This window comes from Eubalaena glacialis, chromosome 1 (assembly GCF_028564815.1).
Source record: "Eubalaena glacialis isolate mEubGla1 chromosome 1, mEubGla1.1.hap2.+ XY, whole genome shotgun sequence".
Lineage (NCBI taxonomy): Eukaryota > Metazoa > Chordata > Mammalia > Artiodactyla > Balaenidae > Eubalaena > Eubalaena glacialis.
The window spans coordinates 176,033,764-176,056,949 of record NC_083716.1 but is presented as its reverse complement, the minus strand read 5'-3'; the positions used below and the strand labels follow the sequence as shown (position 1 = coordinate 176,056,949).

The 23,186-nt window shown below is 39.0% G+C and overlaps 1 protein-coding gene across 2 annotated transcripts in view; it reads left to right on the top strand.

The window, feature by feature from the left end:
• The window catches only part of STK39 (serine/threonine kinase 39), a 309,082-nt gene that overhangs the window by 182,367 nt on the left and 103,529 nt on the right, over positions 1 to 23,186 (top strand). For both annotated transcript variants that reach the window (XM_061201249.1, XM_061201248.1), the window contains exons 11-14: positions 2,323 to 2,445; positions 2,543 to 2,572; positions 10,703 to 10,765; positions 12,519 to 12,586. In XM_061201249.1, coding sequence (XP_061057232.1) covers positions 2,323 to 2,445; positions 2,543 to 2,572; positions 10,703 to 10,765; positions 12,519 to 12,586 — 284 coding nt within the window. The remainder of the gene's footprint in view (positions 1 to 2,322; positions 2,446 to 2,542; positions 2,573 to 10,702; positions 10,766 to 12,518; positions 12,587 to 23,186) is intronic.

Here is a 23,186-nt window from a genome sequence, read left to right as displayed (position 1 = left end):
TGTGAAGCTGCACTCTCTGACACTTTTCAGAAAGAGAGATTTCCCTGGTGTGATCTTTTGAATGAGTACTTGAAGAATACTAATTCGTCAACCATGCTTGGGTTTTACAATCTGAGTGAAGGTAGAGTTTTTTTCTGTTTATGATCCACAATTTTACTTGTCTTCTCACTTCTTAGTTAATAGTATGTTTTGTAGTAGATGTGGCTTTAAATGCTTTCCTTTAATGTAGTCATTATCAGATTTTCCTCTGTATTGCTCTCGTCATGATGAGTGTTGCTAAGAAAATAATTAATTTTACTGTATATGTCAACAGAAAGTCTTTTCTTTGTCCATTTCTTTGTAGCTTTAAAATGAGCAATCTGTTCTAAAAAATCCTGAAGTGCATTTCAGCATCTTTTCTACAGTACCTTGCCAACATCTATAAGCATCATTAAAATCACTATCATTAAATAGGTCTTTCCAATGACTCAAAACGCAAGTGGAAAAAATATCTTATGCCAAGCACAGAAGGAGTTTTTACTAAGTGCTAAGTGTTTTGAAGGTGAATTAGTGGAGAAAAAAGCTTTTTTAAAAAATTGAGCATAACTGTTTGCAATTATGAATAAGAATGTTTTGCTTGTTTTTTAAGTTTCTATGTTGCAGCTCAAGACCAAGTGGTCAGGCTTACTTGTACAGGTTCCACATGGTAATGCCTTCAAATCAAACCCAACCCCAAGTCTGCATTGTTTATGACTTCACATTGATCCAACATGTGTAGATGCTTACTTTACACCTAAATTCTGTGGTATTTCCCTTGGAACTCATGAACTTCCTGCGGTATAACTGGATGGTTTCTATTCTGGAAAATAGTCTTTCTTCATGTCATACTCTTGCAAAGTCTTCACAGGACATTTTTAGACAGCTGGTTTTTCAGTTACCATTCAGTGGCATAGGAAAACTTGCATTTGAATGGGAATCTGAAGGCTTTTTTTCTTGCCTTCATTTTGTTTTTACACCTGTGTGATATCTTGGGTCACTTTCTGGGCCTTCGTTCTCCCATCTGTAAAGTGAGGGGGTTTGACTAGACAGTCTCCAAGGTCCCTTTCCACTTGTGGTTTCTCTGAATCAGTGGATCACTGGTTGTTATGTTCACATCATGTTCGCTTGCTACATTGCTTTGTTTAGCCATGTCTCAGACCATTTTTTGCTCTGTTTTTTAAATTGAAGTAGAGTTGATTTACAATGTGCCAGTCTCTGCTGTACAGCAAAGTGACTCAGTTATACACACATATGCATTCTTTTTTCATATTCTTTTCCATTATGGTTTATCACAAGATATTGAGTATAGTTCCCTGTGCTATACAGTAGGACCTTGTTGTTTATCCATTCTAAATGTAACAGTTTGCATCTACCAACCCCAAACTCCCAGTCCCTCCCTCTCCCTCCCCCTCTCCCCCCACCTTGGCAACCACAAGTCTGTTCTCTATGTCTAGGAGTCACCGCAGTCCATTTTTTAAAGCAAATTACTTTGGTCAGAGGCTCATTATTCTCAGTCATCCGCCCCTTTGAAAAGTTTTGCCTTTTCAACCACAGAGACACGTGGAAAGCATTCCCCGTGGACCACATCTCTACCCTGGCTCAAAAAAATACGAAATAATGGCAGAAAATTGTTATCATCTGTTTAGATCATCTGACACGGCTGCTGGTTATCTTGCTGTGTTCCTAGCAATCGCGAAAGGTGTGTTAAGAATAGTCTTGATGTTGTTTTGTTTTGCTCAAGTAGGTTGAGCAGAATCCTGGGAAAATAAGCATGATGTCAGGTTCTGAAAAAGAGCAAGGTGGCAACAGAAGGGTATTTGCTTTTTTGATATAGGTTGTAGATGGCTGATGCCCCAGACTAGTATGCTTCATTAGGCTGCCTGAGTCCCTTGTCTTCCCTTAGTCCTCAGTCTCTTGCTCGCATGCATTTCCTTAAGCAGTTTTGAAACCTACCACGTGGCCTCTCACGTGTAGTGATTCATAAAAGTGTTAACTGAAGCCAAAGTGAAAAATGGGCTTGATCCTTCATGGCTGACGTGTGTCGTACTCTTCCAAAATATTTTGTTCTACACACATAGAGTAAAGCATTTCAAGAACTTAATATCTTTGGAAAGAGGATGAGTGTAGGAGTCTGGAGGCTGTGTGTAGAATACTTTTGGGGTATTCACTGCTAGTTACCCCTGAATTCATAACCACTCAGGTTATTTTCAGGGTAAGCATATGCTGTGTAACCCAAGTAGCTGCACCCGCGAACACTGGTCGTGTTCAACTGGTGAAGAATTGGGTGGATTTGTTTTGGTCCAGGTGAGAAGAGTTCCGGGGTCAAGCGGTCACCTTCATAAAACCGAAGACGGTGACTGGGAGTGGAGTGACGACGAGATGGATGAAAAAAGTGAAGAAGGGAAAGCAGCTTTTTCGCAAGAAAAGGTAAATGACATTGATGATGATTTTCTAACCTGTGTCAATTTTATTTTTGTGTTTTTGGGGGTGTGTGTGTACTAATGAATATGTAATTGTTTTACAGTCACGAAGAGTAAAAGAAGAAAATCCAGAGGTGAGTGGTGGTTATTTATTTAGTTCTTTGCCTCGTCTCCCCACCCAGCCTCCTCCCACGAGTATCAGAGTCTGATCTCTTCGGGGAAGAACCTTCAAAATTTTGTTCTCGTGGTATAGGGAAAAAAAGAAAAGGCACATAGGCTTTGCAGGTCTTGATACTGTCTGAGTTACTTTGGAGCTGTGTATATTGGGGCAGATTACTTTACTCTCTGAGCCTCAGTTTCCTCCTCTGTCAAATGGGGGTGATCACAATACTTATAAAATTGCTGTGAGGATTGATAAAATCACATACATGAAGCACTCAGTGGGGTTCTTAGCACAAATTAGTTACTCACTTAATCTTAATTCTTAGGATTACTGTCACTTAGAAAACATAGTAGGCATACAGGAAAATTTCTCCTAGATTTTTAGTTTACCATAAAACAAGATATTAACATGGTTAGGAACTCTAGGTTGAATTTGTTGGTTTTGATTTTTAAATCTCCTGCGTAACTTAGTAGGCAAGGAACAGTCTTTCATCAGGCTCCCTTTGAGAACTGGTCATCTTTTGATTACCTTTACTTCCTCCACTGGTTACTTATTCTAATGACTAATGATGACTGTAGTTCAAAGGACTTCCTAATTCTCCTAGAGGAAGTTTAAGCATATTTAAATAGCTCCAAGTATTTTACAAATCTAGTAATTAATGTGTACTTTGATAAATTCTCTTTAAGAAAACAGAAGACTTCGGGCTACAGATGATATCCATCCCAACTTTCTTTTTAAATTAGCAGACATTTCCTTTTAATTAAATGGAGTAAATCTTATCATTCTGCTTTAAGTGGCAATAACCAGCTGGACCATCTAAGAAGAGAGCATCAGAGCTACAAGCCACTCTTCCCCCTGTCATCCCCCCACCGCCCCACCCCGGCTCTGGTCTCTTTTCATTCTCATGCCTCCTTGATGGGCCTTTCCTAGGGATTTTTCAGTCTGCCTGCCTCCTACTGGTAACTCTCCTTCAGATCCTGTTTCCTCCTATATTTATCACATGAATTAATCTCTTTGTTTCGTACATCAAATACGCGCTTTGATCAAGAAGTTATAAGGATGGTGATGTGCTCCACAGTAGGACATGTTGGCTACACACATATCCTGCTGGATTTTTGGAATGATCTTAACCCATTATCATGAACTCTGCCTTCGTCTTGTCACTGTTTTATCTAGAGTGAAGTGCAGATCAAGGTTTTTCATCTATTTCTAAGAGTGACTCTAACTAAAAGTGTCAGTTCGCCTTAGAAATAGAACAAAATAACATGATTCAAGTAGCATCACTGACTCAAAAATCATTCGTTATTGGTTCACTACAGGACATTTTCGTTGGATGATATTCACTGGAATCCTGCCTTACTAGTATAGGCTGATGGGTGTAGGTCTTTCCTCATGAGGATTTGTTAAGTTTATTTTGAGAATATCTTACTCTGTGCTTGTTGCAGTTGCTCTGATAACTGATCTGTTATTTGGATAATAGCAGTATCTTTCTGGCAAACGTATTTTCTTCATAGACAGGAAAAATAGTAGTGTATAGCATGCTGTCAGTTGTTCATCAAACATCGCTGTCAACTTTCTTGAGTGGAATTTGAAAGTCTTAGGCACTTCACTGTATCTAGACTCACTTGATTTCCCAGTGGCATATGTCTGTTCCCATACTGGTTTATAATTAAGGAAGCATATAGATAAGCTTCTTATTTCTGTGGAAGGATACATTAGTTTGAATGTAAACACTCCCCCCAAACTTTAGGAATCACCAGCTCTATCTGCTATTACACAGCTTCCCATGCCATTTTATTGTTTTTGTTTTTTTGGGGTATTTTTCGCAAGGCTGGCGTTTCAGCATCCTGAGCTGTGTTCAGAATCTCTTCAGTGTTGGTTCCTGTGTCCTTTCAGCTTTTAGTTAAAGTAGCCCCCTGATTTACCAATCACACCAAGTCATTTTTTGGATGTGAAGCAAAAAATATTTTTTAATCTATTATAAAGGGAATTTAAATGGTTGAATATGTAAATATTCAGCAGACATAAACATAAGTATATAAATTATATAAACATAAATTATATATATAAATATATATAAAATATAAATTATATATATAATGTGTGTACTGTGTGCACTGTTTTAGTAGGTGTTGGGGATACATCAGTGAGAAAAACAGAGTGAAATCCCTGTCCTTGTGGAGCTTCCATTCCAATGGGAGTAGATAAACGATATCCAATAGCCTTCATAAGTAAGTGAGTTATGTGGTTTGTTACAATGGAATAGGAGTAATGGAAAAAAATAGAATAGGGTAGAGGGTGAGGTAGTATGGTTGGGGTTTATAATTTTAAAAGGGTTAGTCTGGATAGGCCTTACTGAGAGGCACATAAAGACTTGTAAAAAGGTATGGGAGAATTAAATAGAAATAACTCTGAAGGACCACTTTTATCCTGCTACCGTTCTTACCCCTGTGACTGTCCTGTGTTTCCAGAGGTTATCAGTTTGCAATGTTTTCTTCCAGACCTTTCCTGCATGTTCACATACAAATATGTACATAAAGAAATCTAGCAGATCATTTAAAAAATATAAGTGAGATTATAAAAACTATAAAATTTTGCATCTTGCCTTATATCTTGGAAATCTTTCCACAGTAGTTGCTATAAATCTGCCTCTTTATTTTTTAACTGCTGAGGAGTATTACCTATCAAAATGGTTTATTTAACCATTTCTTTCTTCTTGAGCATTTAGGTTGCTATTACAAACTTCCATTAACATTTTTTGTGTACGCACTTTGAGGGGCGCACATATAAATAAAGCATAGATACGTAGAACTGTGATTGCCAGAATCTGCTGATTTGGGATTTTTATAGCTGTTATCAAAAGCTGTATCATGTTAAATATCTTATCATTGTATTTGTCAGTTATACCTCAAAGCTGAAAAAAAAGCTGTATACGGTCTCAGACAGTGTACCTTATACCTTTAAACATCTTTTAAAGGGAAAAGATGTACTAAATGGCACATTGAAATGCCAGTGTGTTTACTTCGTAATAAGCTTTTCAATAATACTTGTCATTTAAATTGCAGTTGAGTTATTTACTTGACTATAAGCCACTAGGTGACTGGGGATAGTATTTTTTTCATGTCCGTGTTCCCTTAGCATCTAGTAGACATGCTATATGTATTTGTTGGTGACATGGAAACCTATGCACTGAATATCAGACTCTAAACAAGTGCCTGAATAGGTTTATCATATTTATAAGTAGGTAAGAAGTGGGGGAAGGATCAGAAGACATACGATTTATAATCGAGCTGAAGTTCAGAAAAAGTAGCCTTAGTAGTTCCACACTTAGAGTGAGATGCTGCAATAAAGGAGGGGCATTTTAGAAATGCTTATTTTGTGAGGGGTTATTTGGCTTCCTGGGAAGTATAGGCAGAATGTCCAGGTATTACAGCACTAGTTGGAGAAGACTGAGAAGGCCAGGGTTGGGTATTTGCCAGAGGGACATTGGGTAGATGTGCCTGGTACTGGGCCGTATTTGGAGATAAGAAATTCCGGTGTAAAATGTAAAGTTCCAGAGTTACACCACTTGTCTAATGAGATTCGTAGCCAAACTTAGTGAGAAATTGGTCCTAGTGTGAGAAATTGGTTAGTGTTCTTAACCTGGTTTTTAAGAAATAGCCTTGCAAAGTATTTGTCACCTACTAGTAATTATTAATTTGTAATAAGTAAATAATTCATGCTAATTTCATTTATTTAGTATCTTATTCCACTTGGATGGTGGAAGCCAGTGGAGACTAAAGGTTAATAATATAACAATAATAATGAAGTTAGTTAATTGGACAAATGTTTAATCTGGGCCTGATTTCCCATGGAGCTGCGTTAGGCACTGTGGCATTGTGGGAATTATACAAAAGCACAGAAGAGGGCGTTCTCTCCAGAAGCTGTTCATCTCTTTGGGGGTAGGGCTTGGGAATGGTATTTGCAAGGACAAATACCAAATAAGTGGTATTTCTTAGATAGGGTTTCCTAGTTGATACAGCACCCTAGCTTATATAAAACCTTTCAACTATTATCTCATTATTGATTTTTTTTTGCTTTTGCTTTATAAAAAATTTTCGTTGTTGTGGTTTGATCTTCTTTTTGACCAGTGATTTTGGAATCCTTTTGTCAGACTCCAAAATAATCAGTACATGTCTTATAATTCTTTAAGCAATTTTTATACCTTAATTTTTTATATAAAAGTAAAATTGACTTTATTTTTTATTCTTTTTAAATTTATTTTATTTATTTATTTATTTTTGGCTGCATTGGGTCTTCGTTGCTGCATGCGGACTTTCTCTAGTTGCAGCAAGCAGGGGCTACTCTTCATTGCGGTGCGTGGGCTTCTCATTGCGGTGTCTTCTCTTGTTGCAGATCACAGGCTATAGGTGCGTGGGCTTCAGTAGTTGTGGCGCATGCACTCAGTTGTTGTGGCTCGCGGGCTCTAGAGCTCAGGCTCAGTAGTTGTGGCGCACGGGCTTAGTTGCTCCGTGGCGTGTGGGATCTTCCCGGACCAGGGCTCGAACCTGTGTCCCCTGCATTGGCAGCCAGATTCTTAACCACTGCACCACCAGGGAAGCCCTGACTCTATCTTTAAATTCACACTTTCTTTTGGTTTCATTTAAGTGAGGAGGACATTTTCCAAGGCTTCTATTAAGGGAGCACTCGGTTTATAGTAACCCTTCTGTTAGGCATCATGAAAACATGGTTTGCAATCCTGGCTCCACATCAGAAAAACCAAAAGTTTTAAAAATGCAGATCCCTAGACCCAGCAAATCAAATTGTGATTTGGTGGTTTGGGGTGATGTCCAAGGCAACTCTGATTTTTAAAAAGCTGTTCATATGATTCTGATATGTGACTAGGATCAAGGACCCACTGACTAGGAAAACCGCACCAGTCGTTCTGAATCCAAAAGTCCAGACTGGAATCCAGGAAGATTGAGCGCTGCAAATTCCTGAAGATTTTTAAAAAATATCTGCCTATCAGAAGTCTAAAAAAAAAAAACAACACCCAAAACAAGCAAACAAAAAACGACTAAGACATTTCAGAAATCCCTTGGAAAAGTTGTCCTTATTTAATCAAGTGTAATGGTGCCAGGTGGGAAGGTTTGATGACAGAAGCCCTGTAGGGCCCATGGCAGGTATATTGAAGAATTTTGTTGTAGAGTCTAGGCTAGGTTAATTGTTTCCCAACTCTGATATTTTGTTCTGAGGAGAAAATACATTTGGTGTGGATTTAGGTTGAGTGAATTTTACCAGAGCTTAGACACAATGTGGAAGCTAAATTCATTGCTTATGTTACTCAGTGCTATTGCTGGGTGATTGTTAAAACTGCCTTTAGCTTTTTGAAATTATTTCTGATGACATTGTGTTTTCCAGACGCCTGTCAGCTCTCATGTTGTCTTATACCCATTTGTAGTTGGAGGCAAAGATTTGATTTCTCCCTCCAAATTGATTGTACTGGATCACAGACGGCTTTTACTTGATGCTTTTATGATGTCACTTTCTAAAAGGTGTTCTTATTGCAGGTGACTGGTTTTCCAACTGGTTGTGGATAAACTTAGTTAGAATCTTCTGTATTTCTGAAAATAAACCTTTTGTTTTGGAGTAATTTTAGGTTTACAGAAAATTTGCAAAGATAGTGTACTCTGTAGGATTCCCGTACATGCCTCATCCATGCTCTTTTACCGTTAATTTCTTTCGTAGCCCTGGCATGTTTGTCACAACTAAAAACCATCAGTGCTCCATTACTATCCGCTACATCTCAGATTGTATTTGTATTTCATTAGTTTGTCCACTAACATCCTTTTTCTGTCCCAGGATCCAATCCAGGATAACCCATTGCATTTAGCTCCAGTATTTTTAAAAATAGAAAATGAGAAGATTAGATAGAGCACTATGAAAAATTAGAAAGTGGATGTTGTCCCTTTTTTGTCTCTATTCCAAGATCCTTTCCTCTTTCACTCAGTCCCAGAGGCCTGTCTCCAGGGCCGTGTCCAACATTAATCTGTTATTCTTCTCTTCCCCTCCTATCAAAACACCCATTCTCTCAAGTATCCTTCTTAATAGCAAACTGTTTAAAATTAAAAAAAAATTCCAATAGACAAATTTATGTTATACTGTTAATGAATGACAGCTGCTTAATGTGTTAGGTTTCTTGTAAGTTTTTACATTTAAAAATGCATGTCCAGAAGTCATGCCCTAAACTGATAGAATGGGGTCCATAATGGTGAAATTTGGCAGACTACAGTGGTTGTCAAGGAAGATGTTTTGTGCAGGGAACCTCCCTCTCCACCACTCCTGTGCATCTCTGCACATTTCCTGCACCAGTGGGAGCCGGAGACTGGTTTCTTCATCACGTGCAGGGTTACACCTACACAGTGAGGTTGCACGGTAATAGCTCTCTGTGCCCCTAACTGTCCGGGAGTAAGGGACAGGGCATGAGATGGGCCTCCCCAGGGGAAAGAGAAGTTGTCACCTCTAGTAAATGCCGTTAACAATTTTCCAGATTACAAACCTTCTTTGACTAAAGGTAGGATATTCTGTAGGTGATGTGATGTGGCTTTTGGTAGTATCTCAAACCTTAATTAAGAATGAACTTATTTACAAAACAGAAACAGACTTACAGACATAGAAAACATATTTACGGTTACCAAAGGGGAAAGGGGGGGTATAAATTAGGAGTTTGGGATTAACAGATACACACTACTATATGTAAAATAGGTAAACAATGAGGTGCTACTATATAGCACAGGGAACTATATTCAATATCCTGTAATAAACCATAATGGAAAAGAATATGAAAAAGAATATATGTATAACTGACTCACTTTGCTGTATACCAGAAACTAATACAACATTGTAAATCAACTATACTTCAATAAAAAATAAAAAGAAAAAAATTTAAGTTTAAAAAAAAAGGTTGTGGAATCAGTCTGAAAAATTCTTTACAAGAGATCATTTGGGGTAGGCCAAGGCCCTCTGGCTGGTTAATGAACACAGGTTGTTTGTTCTTCTCACATAGTCATTTCCCCCCAACATTTTAATATGAAAAACTTCCAAAATATTGCAACATTAAAAACATTTTATAGTGAGCATCCACCCAGCAATCACCTGGATTCTGCCATTACTATACTTGCTTCATCTCATGCACAGCCATCTATTCATCTATCAGTCTATCTTCGTTTTCGGATGCAATTCAAAGGAAACTACAGACGTGGGTATACTTCCCCTTATTTCTTCATTACTAACAGTTATTTTCGCGGAAGCACAGAGAGTAAGAATTTTATACTCTTAAACTTTAGAAAACTGTTGCCACAAAGAGTTTCTGATGACTTCTGATAATTTTAGAATCGATAGTAAGTTTAGGGAATAATATATATTTTTCGTTCTTTGTCGATGTTGTTTCTCTTTTAGTTTGTCTTTCAACTTTTGTTCCAGGGCAGAGTTCACAAAAGTAGGACTTGAGGCAGAAATATTTGGGGTATCACATTAGGGTCAGGTTTCCAGCTTGGAGAGAAAAATATAACCTATTACTCTAGCTTTTCTTTTGGGGAAAATGTGTTTTAAAAATCCAGCTACCCTTATATATTTTTGAAATCCAGTGCTGTGAATAAATTGTTCAACGTAATGATTAAAGGGCAGGTTGTGCTAATCCTAACATCCTTTCATTAGGGGGCCCTTAACTTGAGATGAAGTTGTGTGACAAGAAAAAAAAGGTCGTTGGGCATCTTTCTGTTATCAGGTTTAAAATATCAAATAGTCCCTGCCTTTTCACTTTAGCTCGGTGGTTCTCTAAAAGCCTAAGGATCACCTGGGGCACTTATTAAAGATACAGATTCTCTTCTGTCTCCATGAAATTCTGAATCATAGGCTGGGTGGTGCCCCGGAATCTTTAACGTGTGTCGTAGGTGATCCCAATGCAAGTAGTCAAAGGACAACACTCTGGGAAATGGTGCTTTAAAATTACTTAAATTATTTAAGATTTTTGTCTCTGATAACTGAGACTTACTGTAACCACACTGACCTTAACGTCTCATTTTGGTGTTCTTACGTGCTGTAACGGTGGCTCTGTTAACAGATCGCGGTGAACGCCAGCAGCATACCCAAGCAGATACAGTCCCTGTCTGTGCAGGACTCTCAGGTACGTTTCTCTGCCTGTCATTTACGTTGTAGACAGATTTTCTTTTTTCTTTTAACAAAACCTGACATTTCAGAAAGATAGACAATATCAGGGTGGCGCTTCCAAAGCAGGGGCTTGTAAACACTCTTTTTTAATAAGTATGAAGAAGAGAGGACTGTCACTGTTGACTGTGATTTTCAGGCCTCCAACCTTTAAATGATAGGTTCAAGAGCAAGAACTGATTACCAGACTGCTTCTGAAATTGCTGGTACTGTGAGAAATGAGAAAAGGAAAGAAAATGACTCACCATTCTGCTAGATTCCAGCCACAAAACAGTATAGTTAATTGATACTTCTCTTTTTTGCTCCTGGTTGGATTTCTAAACTGTTTTTATAATTCTTTTATCACTGAATTTTATGGGCCAATTTATCTCTACAACTCGCCTTGTAAAAATAATAGTCCAGTGACTGTGAAATGAATTCATATTAAAAGTTATATGACAGAACACGTGTGCCACGAGTTGTGTCGGGTGCTGATGAAGGATGCTGAGCTCTCCAGGGCAGGGGCTGTGGACATAGAACCAGAGTGCAGGCCCCCGTTCTGGTTTTGCTGTGTAATTAATAGGCAAGCCCTTCAGCTCTCAAAGTGGTTATACTGTCAAGTATCACCAGCCCGAGGATCACATTTTCCCTCCAAAGCTGCATATTCCATTTAAATTTATTTCTATTCTACCTGATCTGTATTTCATGAAACAGCTGTATGCAGAGGAGATAGAGTGATGGGATTTCATGATTGCAGGTCAGACATCTAGTCCTTGACCCTTATCTTTTATACCTGAGGAAGCAAAGATTTGCAGAGGTGAAGTGGCTCAGCCAAGGTTGCACAACTACTTAGAGGCAGAGCCTTTACATTGTATTGGGCAACTCAGTAAAACACCTTGAAGTAAACTGTAGGGATTGGTTGAATGATAAAAGGAAAGGGAGGAATAACAACAGGTCAGAAGGCAAAGAGTAAAGGAAACAGGAAAAGGGATTAGGATACCTAGTAGTAAATAACATGGTATAGTTTGACTCATTTTCATATACATTATTTTGTTCTCCCAGGAAACTTTTGAGGCAGGTATTATCCCCGTTTTGTAAATGAGAAAATAAGTCCGGAGAATGACTTGCCCACAGTCGCATAGCTGGTCAGTGGCAGAGCCAAGTCTTGACCTAAAATCCGTTGTTTTTCTACTCCAATAGGAATGTCTCATGTCCAGGAATTGGTAGGAGTAGGGAGAGGCTGTGTAGCAGAGGCAGTCATGACTGATGATCTATGTTCAAGGAAATAGACTCTAGGGGAGAAAGGCGAGAAAGGTAAACTGTGGCCTCACCTACTAAGTTCCTCCATCCTCTGCATCATGAGGTTTAAAGTGCCCAACCTTTGTGCATCACCAAGGCCCAGTCGGTACGGTCCACGGCTCGGGTTGCAAGGCGCCCCTCTAGATGGCTGAGCTTTCCTTTGAACTTAACTGCTGCTTATACCAGTTGTTTCTAGGGCCCGTCCTCCTACTGAGGCTTTCTGTATGAAACATTTGAATCCACAGTTGTGATGGGAAGTAGACACCATTCTAGTGTTCACACAGAGGTCTTATGTGGACAAATAAGACCTGCATGTGTAAAGACCTAGATTTGAAATTTCCAGGAAGAAAGGGCTCTATGAGTCAAGGGCTATCATGATTTTATGCATTTATTATTTCCCGAGTTTATAACAGTTTGCTGTTTTGTTTTTAAAGGGCTTACTCAATGCTAGTGAAGACTACAGAGAAGCTTCTTGTGCCGTGAACCTAGTTTTAAGATTAAGGTAAATAATATTGTTTATTTTGCATCACTTTTCCTACATATAGAACAATATTCTGATCTCCTTCCTTAGCTTTTCATGATATTAGCATAAAATAAAATTGTTACCTTGTTTGATCTCCCCAAATAGCCTGTGGGTGCTGTATTCCCAGGACTAATTGCTCTCTTCTAGTTGCTTCCTCAAGAAGAATAAGAAAGAAAAGCACCATGTGAGTGAATCTGCAGGCTCAGTGTACCCTTCATTAAGTTTTTTTTTTCCTTGCCTTTTCTTCTTTGGGTTTTTCTTTCTCTTTTTTTTTCTTTTCTTTTTTTACAATGTTAGATCACAGTAAGAGATTTTTAATGAGTTTCTTTCTCACTTCAGCAGTCAGTCTCTGACAGAAATAAACCATGCTTGTATGACAAGTTGCCTGTTCAGAACATTCTTCAGTGACAGGTTTGATCAGCCACTGTGGAGAAATGATAGATATATTATGAAAGAACCCTCAGTCTTCCAGGAAATGGATACAAATATGGTGCCTGACAGTCTAGTCTTTGTATCTAGTGAATGAAAGCTTTCTATTTCAAGGATTTTTAAAAATAAGGGCAATTTAATGTATATTCTTTGTTAAGAATTTGGAATCTCAAGACAAAAGAAATTTGCTTGAATTTACTTGTAAATAGCTGAACTTACCAGGTCAATCACCTGGTAAAATTTTTTTAAAAAAATTTTTATTGGAGTAGTTGCTTTACAATGTTGTGTTAGTTTCTACTGTACAGCAAAGTGAATCAGCTATACGTATACATATATCCCCTCTTTTTTGGATTTCCTTCCCATTTAGGTCACCACAGAGCACTGAGTAGAGTTCCCTGTCACATTTTTGAAGGCATTTTCAAATATGTTCTCCTTTGACAATTAAACAAATAGAACACGTGGCTAATGGGCCTTTTTCAGAGCCGTGGCTATAAAAGGTGGATTCATTTTCAAGGTTAGTTTCCAGCCCTCTGAATTATCATAATCTGTCAGGGTAGATTATCTTCGCCATAATCACCCCTTCCTTCTGATGGTCGTTTACAATCTGCAGTGCATTTTCCCATACTTACCATGGGAACCTCACAGCGACCCTTGGTGCAGTTTAATTCAGAGTTGATTTCCAAGTCAAGACGTGAAATTATTACAAGACTATTTTCCTTATATTTGAGAGTAACCTTGCTTGTGATTCACAGTTAGTGTATTTAGCAGTCTCCAAAGAATGAAATAGCCCTTTCCCTTTTCGTTTGACTTTGGAAACAGGTACTCCTTTTATTTTTCACTTGTTCATTTATTCACCCATAAATATTCACCGATATTTCTGAGAAAGCAATTCTGCGCCGGGCTCAGTGTTTGTCTTTGAGACGCAAGGGTGAGTGAGACTACGGAGGTTACAGGCTAGCCCGCTGAGCATGCAGTGTTGGAAGTCACCTTTAGAACCCAGTCATCCAAACTCCTACTTGACATACGCAGGAGTCTTTTCTTCAGTGCCCCTGCTGGGTGTTTACCCAGCCCCTGTGCATACTTCAGTTCACTCTTTTTCCGTAATCACCTCTGTGGTACTGAAAAGCTTTAATTGCTATGTCCTTTTGAAGATTTTTTAGCTGACCTTCCTATTCTGGGCTCAACTTCTGACCCTTAGAGCACATATCAGGTTCTCTGGATAAGTCTCCTGAACAGTGTTAAAATGCATACTTTGAGCCTTATTTCCAAATATTGTTTTGCTCTAGGTACTGGGACAGTATAAAACAGTTGCATTCTCTCATTTTTCTGAGAGCCATTTGTTGTTTGCCAGGCTTGCTCTTCTCCTTTCCTAGGCAAAACAGCAAAAGTAACTTTAACCTTGCTTCTCACGAAACAGTTCTATATCCCCCTCCCAATCATCCTTGTTTACTCCTAGTGACTTTTAGTCTGCATCTGCATTTGTTACCCTTTTTCTCATGGGCTTAGGCGGTGGTTTTCCTGAGTTCGTGGCTTGGGTCACTAGTCTTAAAAGATTCTCCATGAAGAAGGAGTTCCATGTTCAAATAAGTTAAGAAACAATGGGTAGTATCCATCTATTACACACACACACACACACACACACACACACACCTTTTTTTGGAAATCACAAGGAAGATTAACATTAAAGGTTCTAAGAAGTTCTGCAGGAGAGGAATTTGTTTAACTTTGTTTAGTCTAAGACCTCTTCAACTTCAGAACTCTTTTCATGGTATTATTTTCCAGTTTAACCTTGTCCCTTTTAAATGGAGCACCCATATTTAAATGTAGGACTCCAGATGTGATCTGAGCACGCTAGAATACAGTAGTTAGATCATGTGTGTTTTTGCAATTCACACTCTATTTCTCCTAAATAGAGAAATTTATAAATTTCTCCTAAATCAGTCCAAGTTTTCATTGCCTTTTGAAAAACCTGTGTACTTTGGTGATGAATTTAGCATGACCCAACAGTCAAACAAAAACCTCTGATTGTGTTTTTTCCATTTGAAGGGCTACCAAGGCTGACTCTGAACTGCAACTTATGTTTTAAAACTCTGTGTACATCTTAGCATTTGTCACTATAAGAATGGACCTGGTGGTTTTGACTCATTGCTCACCCACCGTACATTTCACTCCTGACTGTCAATGTGTCATATTAGTTACAATGTTTGTATATACGTCCCTTGTCAATTTGATGACCCTATCTTTTGCACCTTTATCCAGAACATTGATTATCGTGTTCAACAGTTCAAGTAGGACAGAGCCTTCTGGCATCTGTTAGAAACTGCTCACTTTCTGAATGGCTTTCAATAATTAACTAGTATTTTTTGGTATAGTTGCTCAATCAAAAACAAATCCTATTGACTCTACTGCCTTTTAGTCAACATTTAACTAACTATTCAAAAGGCTATCATAATAGGATCCATTAAAAGTATTTCTGAAATTAAGACATATCAATGATATTTTCAAAAAATGGAAGTGAATTTTAGTATAACTTATTTTTAGCAAACATATGTTTATGCCTAATTGCTTATATGCATCTTTTTTGTTGTTGTTAAATGTTTACAAGGTATTTGTTTAAATTCGTGTTTTTTTTACGTTTGAGAACTCATGAATCTCTCAGAATATGTTGTTGGACTCCTTTAAGGGCAATCCTTGTACAGTTGTGAACAGTGCAGGGGTTAGGAGCACTGACCCCCAGCGAAGTTGAAAATCTGCTTATAACTTTCCAGCTGGCCCTCTGTATACACAGTTCCACATCTACAGATTTAACCAGCCGTGGGCTGTGTAGTCCTGTGGTATGTATGTATTGAAAAAAAAAAATCTGCATATAAGTGGGCCTGCACAGTTCAAATCCCTGTTGTTTGCAGGTCAACTGTACTTTAATTTGAGAAATAGCCTTTGAAAGTTAATAGTTAAAAGCTATTAAGTTTTGGGGGTCACTCTCTGCTGATGTAAACGTAAGCAGCAGCTACTCTCATTCATCCTATAGATATTTATCAAGCACCTACCTTGTGCATGGCACTGTTCTAGGCCCTGTGATGCAATAAGGGAAAAAACAAAAGACAAATTTCCTGCCCTCCAGGAGCTTACATTCTAGAGGTAGGGAGAGGAACAATTCAAATACGAGCATTACTGATATGATATATCAAGTTCTCTGAAGGAAAAGCTGCATCAAGAGGTTAGAAAGTCTGAGGGTGCTGTTCTGTATTAAGGAAGGCATGTTAGTTTTCTATTGCTATGTAACAAGTTACCGCAAATTTCATGGCTTAAAGCAACCTCCATTTATTATCTCATAGCTTCTGTAGGTCAGAAGTCTGGACACGGCCTACTTGGGTCCTCTGCTGTGGCTCACCAGGCTGCAGTTAAGACCTGCTCACCTGGAGCTTGAGGTCTTCTTTCAAGCTCATTTGGGTGTGGCCGGAATTCAGTTCCTTGCAGGTGTGGACTGAGATCCTCGGCTCCTACAGGCCACCCCACTCCAGACAGTTCACAGCCTGACTTTGCTTTTTTCAGGGGCAGTTGGAGAACATTTCCCCTGCCCTCCAAGGGCTCAGTCCCTCTGTTAAAGGTTTTTCACCTAATTAAGCCAGTCTCATCTAGAATAATCTCCCTTTTGATTAAGTCGAAATCAACTGATTTGGAACTTGAATTACATCTGCAAAATCCTTGCACCTTTGTCATAAAACATAACTTAATCACAGGAGTGACAGCCCATCATATTTAAAGGTCCGGGTCACACTCAGGGCAGAGGATTACGTAGGGCATGTACACCAGGGGACAGGAAGGTTGGAGGCCATCACAGAATTCTACATACCATAAAAGGGCTCTCTAAATAAAGGGATAGTTGAGCAGACCCCTGACAGAAGTGAGGAACCAAGCCATGAGGTTGCTTGGAGGAAGAAAGTTCTAGGCAGAGCAAACAGTGATCGCAAATATTCTGAGCAGGAAGGATGTTCTAAGTAGTTATAGAAATAGCCAGGGAACCAGTGTGGCTAGAGTGGTGGGGGGCAGTGAGGTCTGAAGGTTAGCAGGGGCTGAATCATATAGGGCCATATAGCCTGTGGTGAAGACTTTGGATTTCACTGTTTGTGGATGGGAAACCGTGGTGGAAGGTTTGTGAGCAGAAGAGTTACACCATCTGAGTGAAATTTTAAAATAAGTACTGTGATTGCTTTATGGAGACTAGACCATATAGAGACCATTCAGGGTGGAAGCGGAGGGCCCATTGGCTGGCTATTGCCCTGGCGCAAAAAATGATGATGTGACCTGGACCAGGGTGGGAAGTAATGGAGGTGGCGAGCGATTATCAGATTCTGGATGGAGGAGAGAGCACTTAAAAGTTTTGGGCCTGAAAATACAGATGAATGGAGTTGCTGTCTTCTGAGATGAGGAGGGGAGTTGGAGTTGCAGGTTTGGGCAGAATCAAGAATTCAGTTTTGGACAAGTTCAGTTTGAGTTGTCTAGTGGAAATCTATTTCATGATGTCAAGTAGGCATTCAGGTACACGAGCCTAGATTTCAAAGGAGATATATTTCTGGGCTAGAGAGATAAATTTGAGAACTGGTGCATACGGTTTTTAAAGCTATGAAGTCATATGAGCTCACGTAGGGAGTGAGTGATGGTAAAGAGTTCAAGGTCTTGCACACTCTCAGGTGGTGCATGGATGAGGAGCAATCAACAGATTGGTGAGGAGAGGCTGGTGAGGTCGAGGAGAGATGGTGGTCCTGTAAGTCAAACAGAGGAAGTCTCAAGAAAGGAGGAGTGAAAAGCTGCATCAGTTGTTATCAGTAGATCAAGTACAATGGGAACTGGGAATTCACTATTGTGTTTGGCAAAATATCAATACATTCTTAACCATTCTTGACCTTGGCAAGAGTTATTTTAGTGGAGTGGTGGGGACAAAAGCCTGATAGAACTGGGTTCAGGACAGAGTGGCGAGAGAAAACATAATGTAACAAAGATAGATGACTTGTTAGTATGGACAACTCTTGCTAGAAGAGTTGTCCATACTCTTGTATGGACAAGAGTCCATACAAGGGGAGTCTTTCCTCCCCTCTTGTACAGGGGGAGCAAAGAAATGGGGTGTTAGCTCAATGAGAATATGGGATGAAGGGAGGGTTGTTTTTTTTTTAAGTATTGTTTAATGGAAATGATCCGATAGAGAAGGAAAATGGAATGAGAGACAGGACATTTGTAAGCCTGATGTCCTCAGCTGGGTGGGAAGGGATGATGCCCAGGTATCCATGTAGATGTCAACCTTAGACAGGAGAATGGATAGATGTCTGTCTGACATTGCAGCCACAGTGATGGAAGAGCAGGCAGAGCTGCAGGGAGCTTGGTGATTTGGGGTATGGGCTCGTGGAAGTCTTCTTCTGTTAATTCTCTTCTCTCAGTAAGATAAGGAATGTCATCATTGAGAGTGAGGAAGGAAAAGATGTTCAAGGTTGGAGAAATGAGAAGATAATTGTGTAGGAGAGCTGGAGAGTCAATTCACCAGGGAGATGTGATAGGATGAACAGGCTGCACCGGTGATCACTTGAGGTTAGGGATCGTGAATTTAAAGTGAACCAGTAGCTGGTTCCTTGAAATGGACATTATCCTGATGTCCCAGAATATAAGTGCATGTGAGTGTGATCATCATCTAAATGGAAACAGAGCATTTAAAAACATTCCTAGAGGGTTCTATGAGCACACCCTTGCAGGCCCCAGCTTTAGAGTCACTTTTTAAATCATGAACAAATATGGGTCATAGAGTTGCCCTCAGTGGTCTTTTGTGTGCGGGGTGGCAGTCTCCTGGCCTCTTCTTTTACCACCAGCACCCCCTCATAGGGCCAGCTTCTCTTAGAACTTTCAACGTTACATGCTCACTGAGTATCAAAATCTGCCATCTAGTGTTGGTCCCTGCCATACAATTTCTTCATACCCCACTCCCCATTTGAAACTTACTCTGGATCACTTGTACCAGCCTGTGTGAGAGGAAGCTGGAAGGTTGTTCTGGCCAGTGTTGATCAGATTTAGGAAATTCATGTGCTGTTTTGTACCCTTTCATTCATTTCCATCTAGACCACAAGATTCTGACATATGTATATGGTATATATATAGACACATATTTATATACATACGCAAACATATGCATATACACACACACACACACACACACACACACAAATATACCCTCGCTCTGTCCTTGTTGATCACTGGTCTAGACAACACGTGGCTATTGGGTGTTAGGAAACAGTATGCCTGCCTCTCTTATCCCCTGAGGCCATCTGGGCATGACATGTATGTGTATCGTGCTCCAGGCTAGTGAGTAGACATCGGTTCAAGCCAGCATTTCACCAGTTGTTAACTAATGCTGTTTGGGTGGCTGCTTTCTCCACCTCTTGGAAAGGTCACTCTGACTTTCTTTTTGACATAGCATTTTATAGACCTACCTGCTAGGAATATGGCTTCCTTCCCCAAGATGCTGGGTAAACCTCACCTTCATTCTCTAGGTAGTAAACTGGGAAATACTTTTCACAACGCCACATTCTAAAAAGAAAAGACAAATACATTTTAGCTACAAGTAGTATATTTATTTCTCCATTTCTCATCTCTGGTGATCATAGGCAAAAGACTGAGGAGACAAAGGCTAATTTCTTCTTTGAAAAAATATAATATTGCTTTAACTTGCTTTTAAAACTTATCTGTTATATGTAAGGTTGGAGAAAAAGGATTAGACCTTAGATCTCCATGTTAAATGCTGGACATAGTTAAAATGTAGTTTTTTCTTTTTCCATGTATGTACTTTTCTGCAGATATTCTCTTGTCCATTGTGTGTATGGTAATGTTGTCAAAAAAAATGAGTGTCATAAATTTAGGTACAAGATAAGGAAATCCTCTTACATCTGAGGAGAAAAATACCACCTCACGAGTGAGCCACCTGGTAATTTATGTAACTGTAGATGTTATTACAATTTCTGGTTTGAGTTAGGCATTGCACAAATATTTTGTCATTAGTATATTTTTCATAAAATAGAATAGTCATATTTGACATAAAACATGTTTTTTTAGAGTCAGGCTCAGTGAGTTGGAAAAGTGATAAACTTATCAGTTAAATTGTTAATTCCTTTGTGTTGGATGCTGTTCATGCTTTGACAGCGCAGCCCCGTGGATTGCAGTTAGTTTAGCTGAAGGCAACTGTGACAGTTATCACACATAGATGCTTTGGTCTATCCCATCAATTTGCTAATAATGAATTTACTTGGTTAGTATGTAGCAATATCATTAGACCTTGATGGGCCAATTAAAGACCCTAGACCAACAAAATAGTTTTCCTGTTTGTGGGGGATAAGGATCTCTGGAATAGGATATTTATTTTACAGAAATCCTTTAGCATGACAGTATTACTTACTTTGACTTATTATTTTAGTTTCTCTATTAAAAGGTGAACTTAGATATGGGTAAACTATAGACTTAGTAAGTTATAATTTCATAAAGAAAGCTGAAGCTGCTAAAAACAATGTTGTTCACCATTTTAGCATTAGTATGCCTGAATTCTAATTCCATGTTATCATCATTCAGGAGGGATTAGAATTCTTAAATGATTCTCTAGTCTGTAAAATCAGGTTAATTGCATAATTCTAGTCAAGTGGTTGGGGGGCTTGATTAATTTTTCCCCCAAAGGTTAAATAGTGTAGTCATAGTGACCAGTTGTGGCAGTGCTTTTTAGTACATGGTCTTTTTTCCCCCCAACAAACTACTTATTTATGGCTTTCTTTGTGCAAGGCTTTGTTGAAAATCCAAAGATGAATATGACAGGGTCTCTGCACTCAAAGAGCTTACTGTGTAGGCGGATAGATCAGACCCTGCACAAATGACTCTAACACAAGGTAGAAAGTGATAAATGCCGTAAGAAGACGGATGAAAAGAAGAGCTATGGGTAGTTAAGGGAAGGTGAGAGCCCTTTTGTCTGAATGTTACCTTTGGATTACTTGTTCCCATAGTAACCAGTGTTTATTGTTTTCAACATCCACATTTTGCGAAGAGTAATGGTTGGGTTGAATCCAGGGGCAGTGACAGGCTGTGGTCTTTGGTACAGGCCTTATCAGACTTAAATGATTCCTGAGAAGACTCTGTTTGTTTTTCAGTAGAGTGGTATGTATTATTATGTAGGTGCCAAGTTATTAGAAATACTGTTCTTTATTATGAGAAATATTTAGTACTTAATTTTTTGGAATGTTCTCCTCTGGTAATTTCCTTTCCTCTGAGAATTGGAGTCGCTGTTGTACATCTTGGCTATATTGTGAGTGAGGTCCTTCAGAAAGATCAGGTTCCTACAATGGACCAGGCACCGTGATAAGCACTGTGTATGCTTTGTCGTGTTTAATCATCACAAAACCTCTGCAACGTCGATGCTGTTGTTACTGACATCTCACAGGTGAGAGACGAAGGCGTAAAGTCCTGGGGGTTACTTGTCCAATACCTTCCAGCTCAGATGAAGCAGAGACGGGTCTTGAACCTGGGTCTGTTGAGCGTGCTGGTCCTTGCTCTTTACCACTTGACCCCGTGGCCGTGCTCTATTCAGTTCCATTCTGAATGCCATTAGAAACCCATGTACTTTTAGGACTGTTACATTTACCTGTCTTCTCACTGACATTTTACCTAAGTATTCTTTTAACAGTGTTTCCTGATATGCCCATCGTTAAATATTATGACAGGAATACCTGAAAATATTTTAGAGGAGACACTAAAGTTGATGATGAAAATAGCAGTCAGCATTTGTAGTGTCTTACAACTTTAAAAGCACGGTCACATCACTTGCCTGATTTAATTTTTCCTTTCATCCTATGTTTGCTGCTCACAGGTGAAAAAGCAAGATCAGGGATGTTAAGTAACTTTCCTGCAGTCACAGAGATAGTACACTTAGGCTGGAGACTGGGTCTTCTGATGTTAAACCAGTGTTACTGGTGGTGTGGTATAGGTAGATGGTATAAGTAGAGATGATATAGGGTAGTGCAGAGTGTAGATCTTTTGCATTTACAAAATCCTTCTGCTGGTAAACATGCTAAAGGAAGGAAGATTTGTATTCAGAAAAATTTGGTAATGCATGAGAAGCAAAATAGAAGAATTAAAAGCCATTCATTGTGAGATAATGTCCTTTTCTTTCTGACAGTGGAGCAAGCAGATGTTTGCCAGTGCAGATACTTTCAGCAATAGGGAATGTATAGAGTTCTGTATTTTCAAGCAATATATGGTCATCTTAGAAATTTAGAAAGTCAAAGTAAATTAAAAGGAAAGAACAAGAAATAAAATCTTCCATATCTCACTACCCAGAGATACATCTAGCCTCTTGACAAATATTCTTCTACTCTTTTCTACACTTACGTTAATAATGTTATAGTATAAATAGTTTATTTCACAAAACACATAATGTTTTATGGTCTGCTTTTTTTTTTTTTTTTTTTTTTATAAACATCTTTATTGAAGTATAATTGCTTTACAATGGTGTGCTAGCTTCTGCTTTACAACAAAGTGAATCAGTTACACATATACATATGTTGCCATATCTCTTCCCTCTTGCATCTCCCTCCCTCCCACCCTCCCTATCCCACCCCTCTAGGTGGTCACAAAGCACCGAGCTGATCTCCCTGTGCTATGCGGCTGCTTCCCACTAGTTATCTATTTTACATTTGGTAGTGTATATATGTCCATGACACTCTCTCACCCTGTCACATCTCACCCCTCCCCCTCCCCATATCCTCAAGTCCATTCTCTAGTAGGTCTGTGTCTTTATTCCCATCTTGCCACTAGGTTCTTCATGACCTCTTTTTTTTTTTTTTTTTTTTTTCCCTTAGATTCCATATATATGTGTTAGCATACTGTATTTGTTTTTCTCTTTCTGACTTACTTCACTCTGTATGACAGACTCTAACTCCATCCACCTCATTACAAACACCTCCATTTCATTTCTTTTTATGACTGAGTAATATTCCATTGTATATATGTGCCACATCTTCTTTATCCATTCATCCGATGATGGACACCTAGGTTGCTTCCATGTCCTGGCTATTGTAAACAGAGCTGCAATGAATATTTTGGTACATGACTCTTTCTGAATTATGGTTTTCTC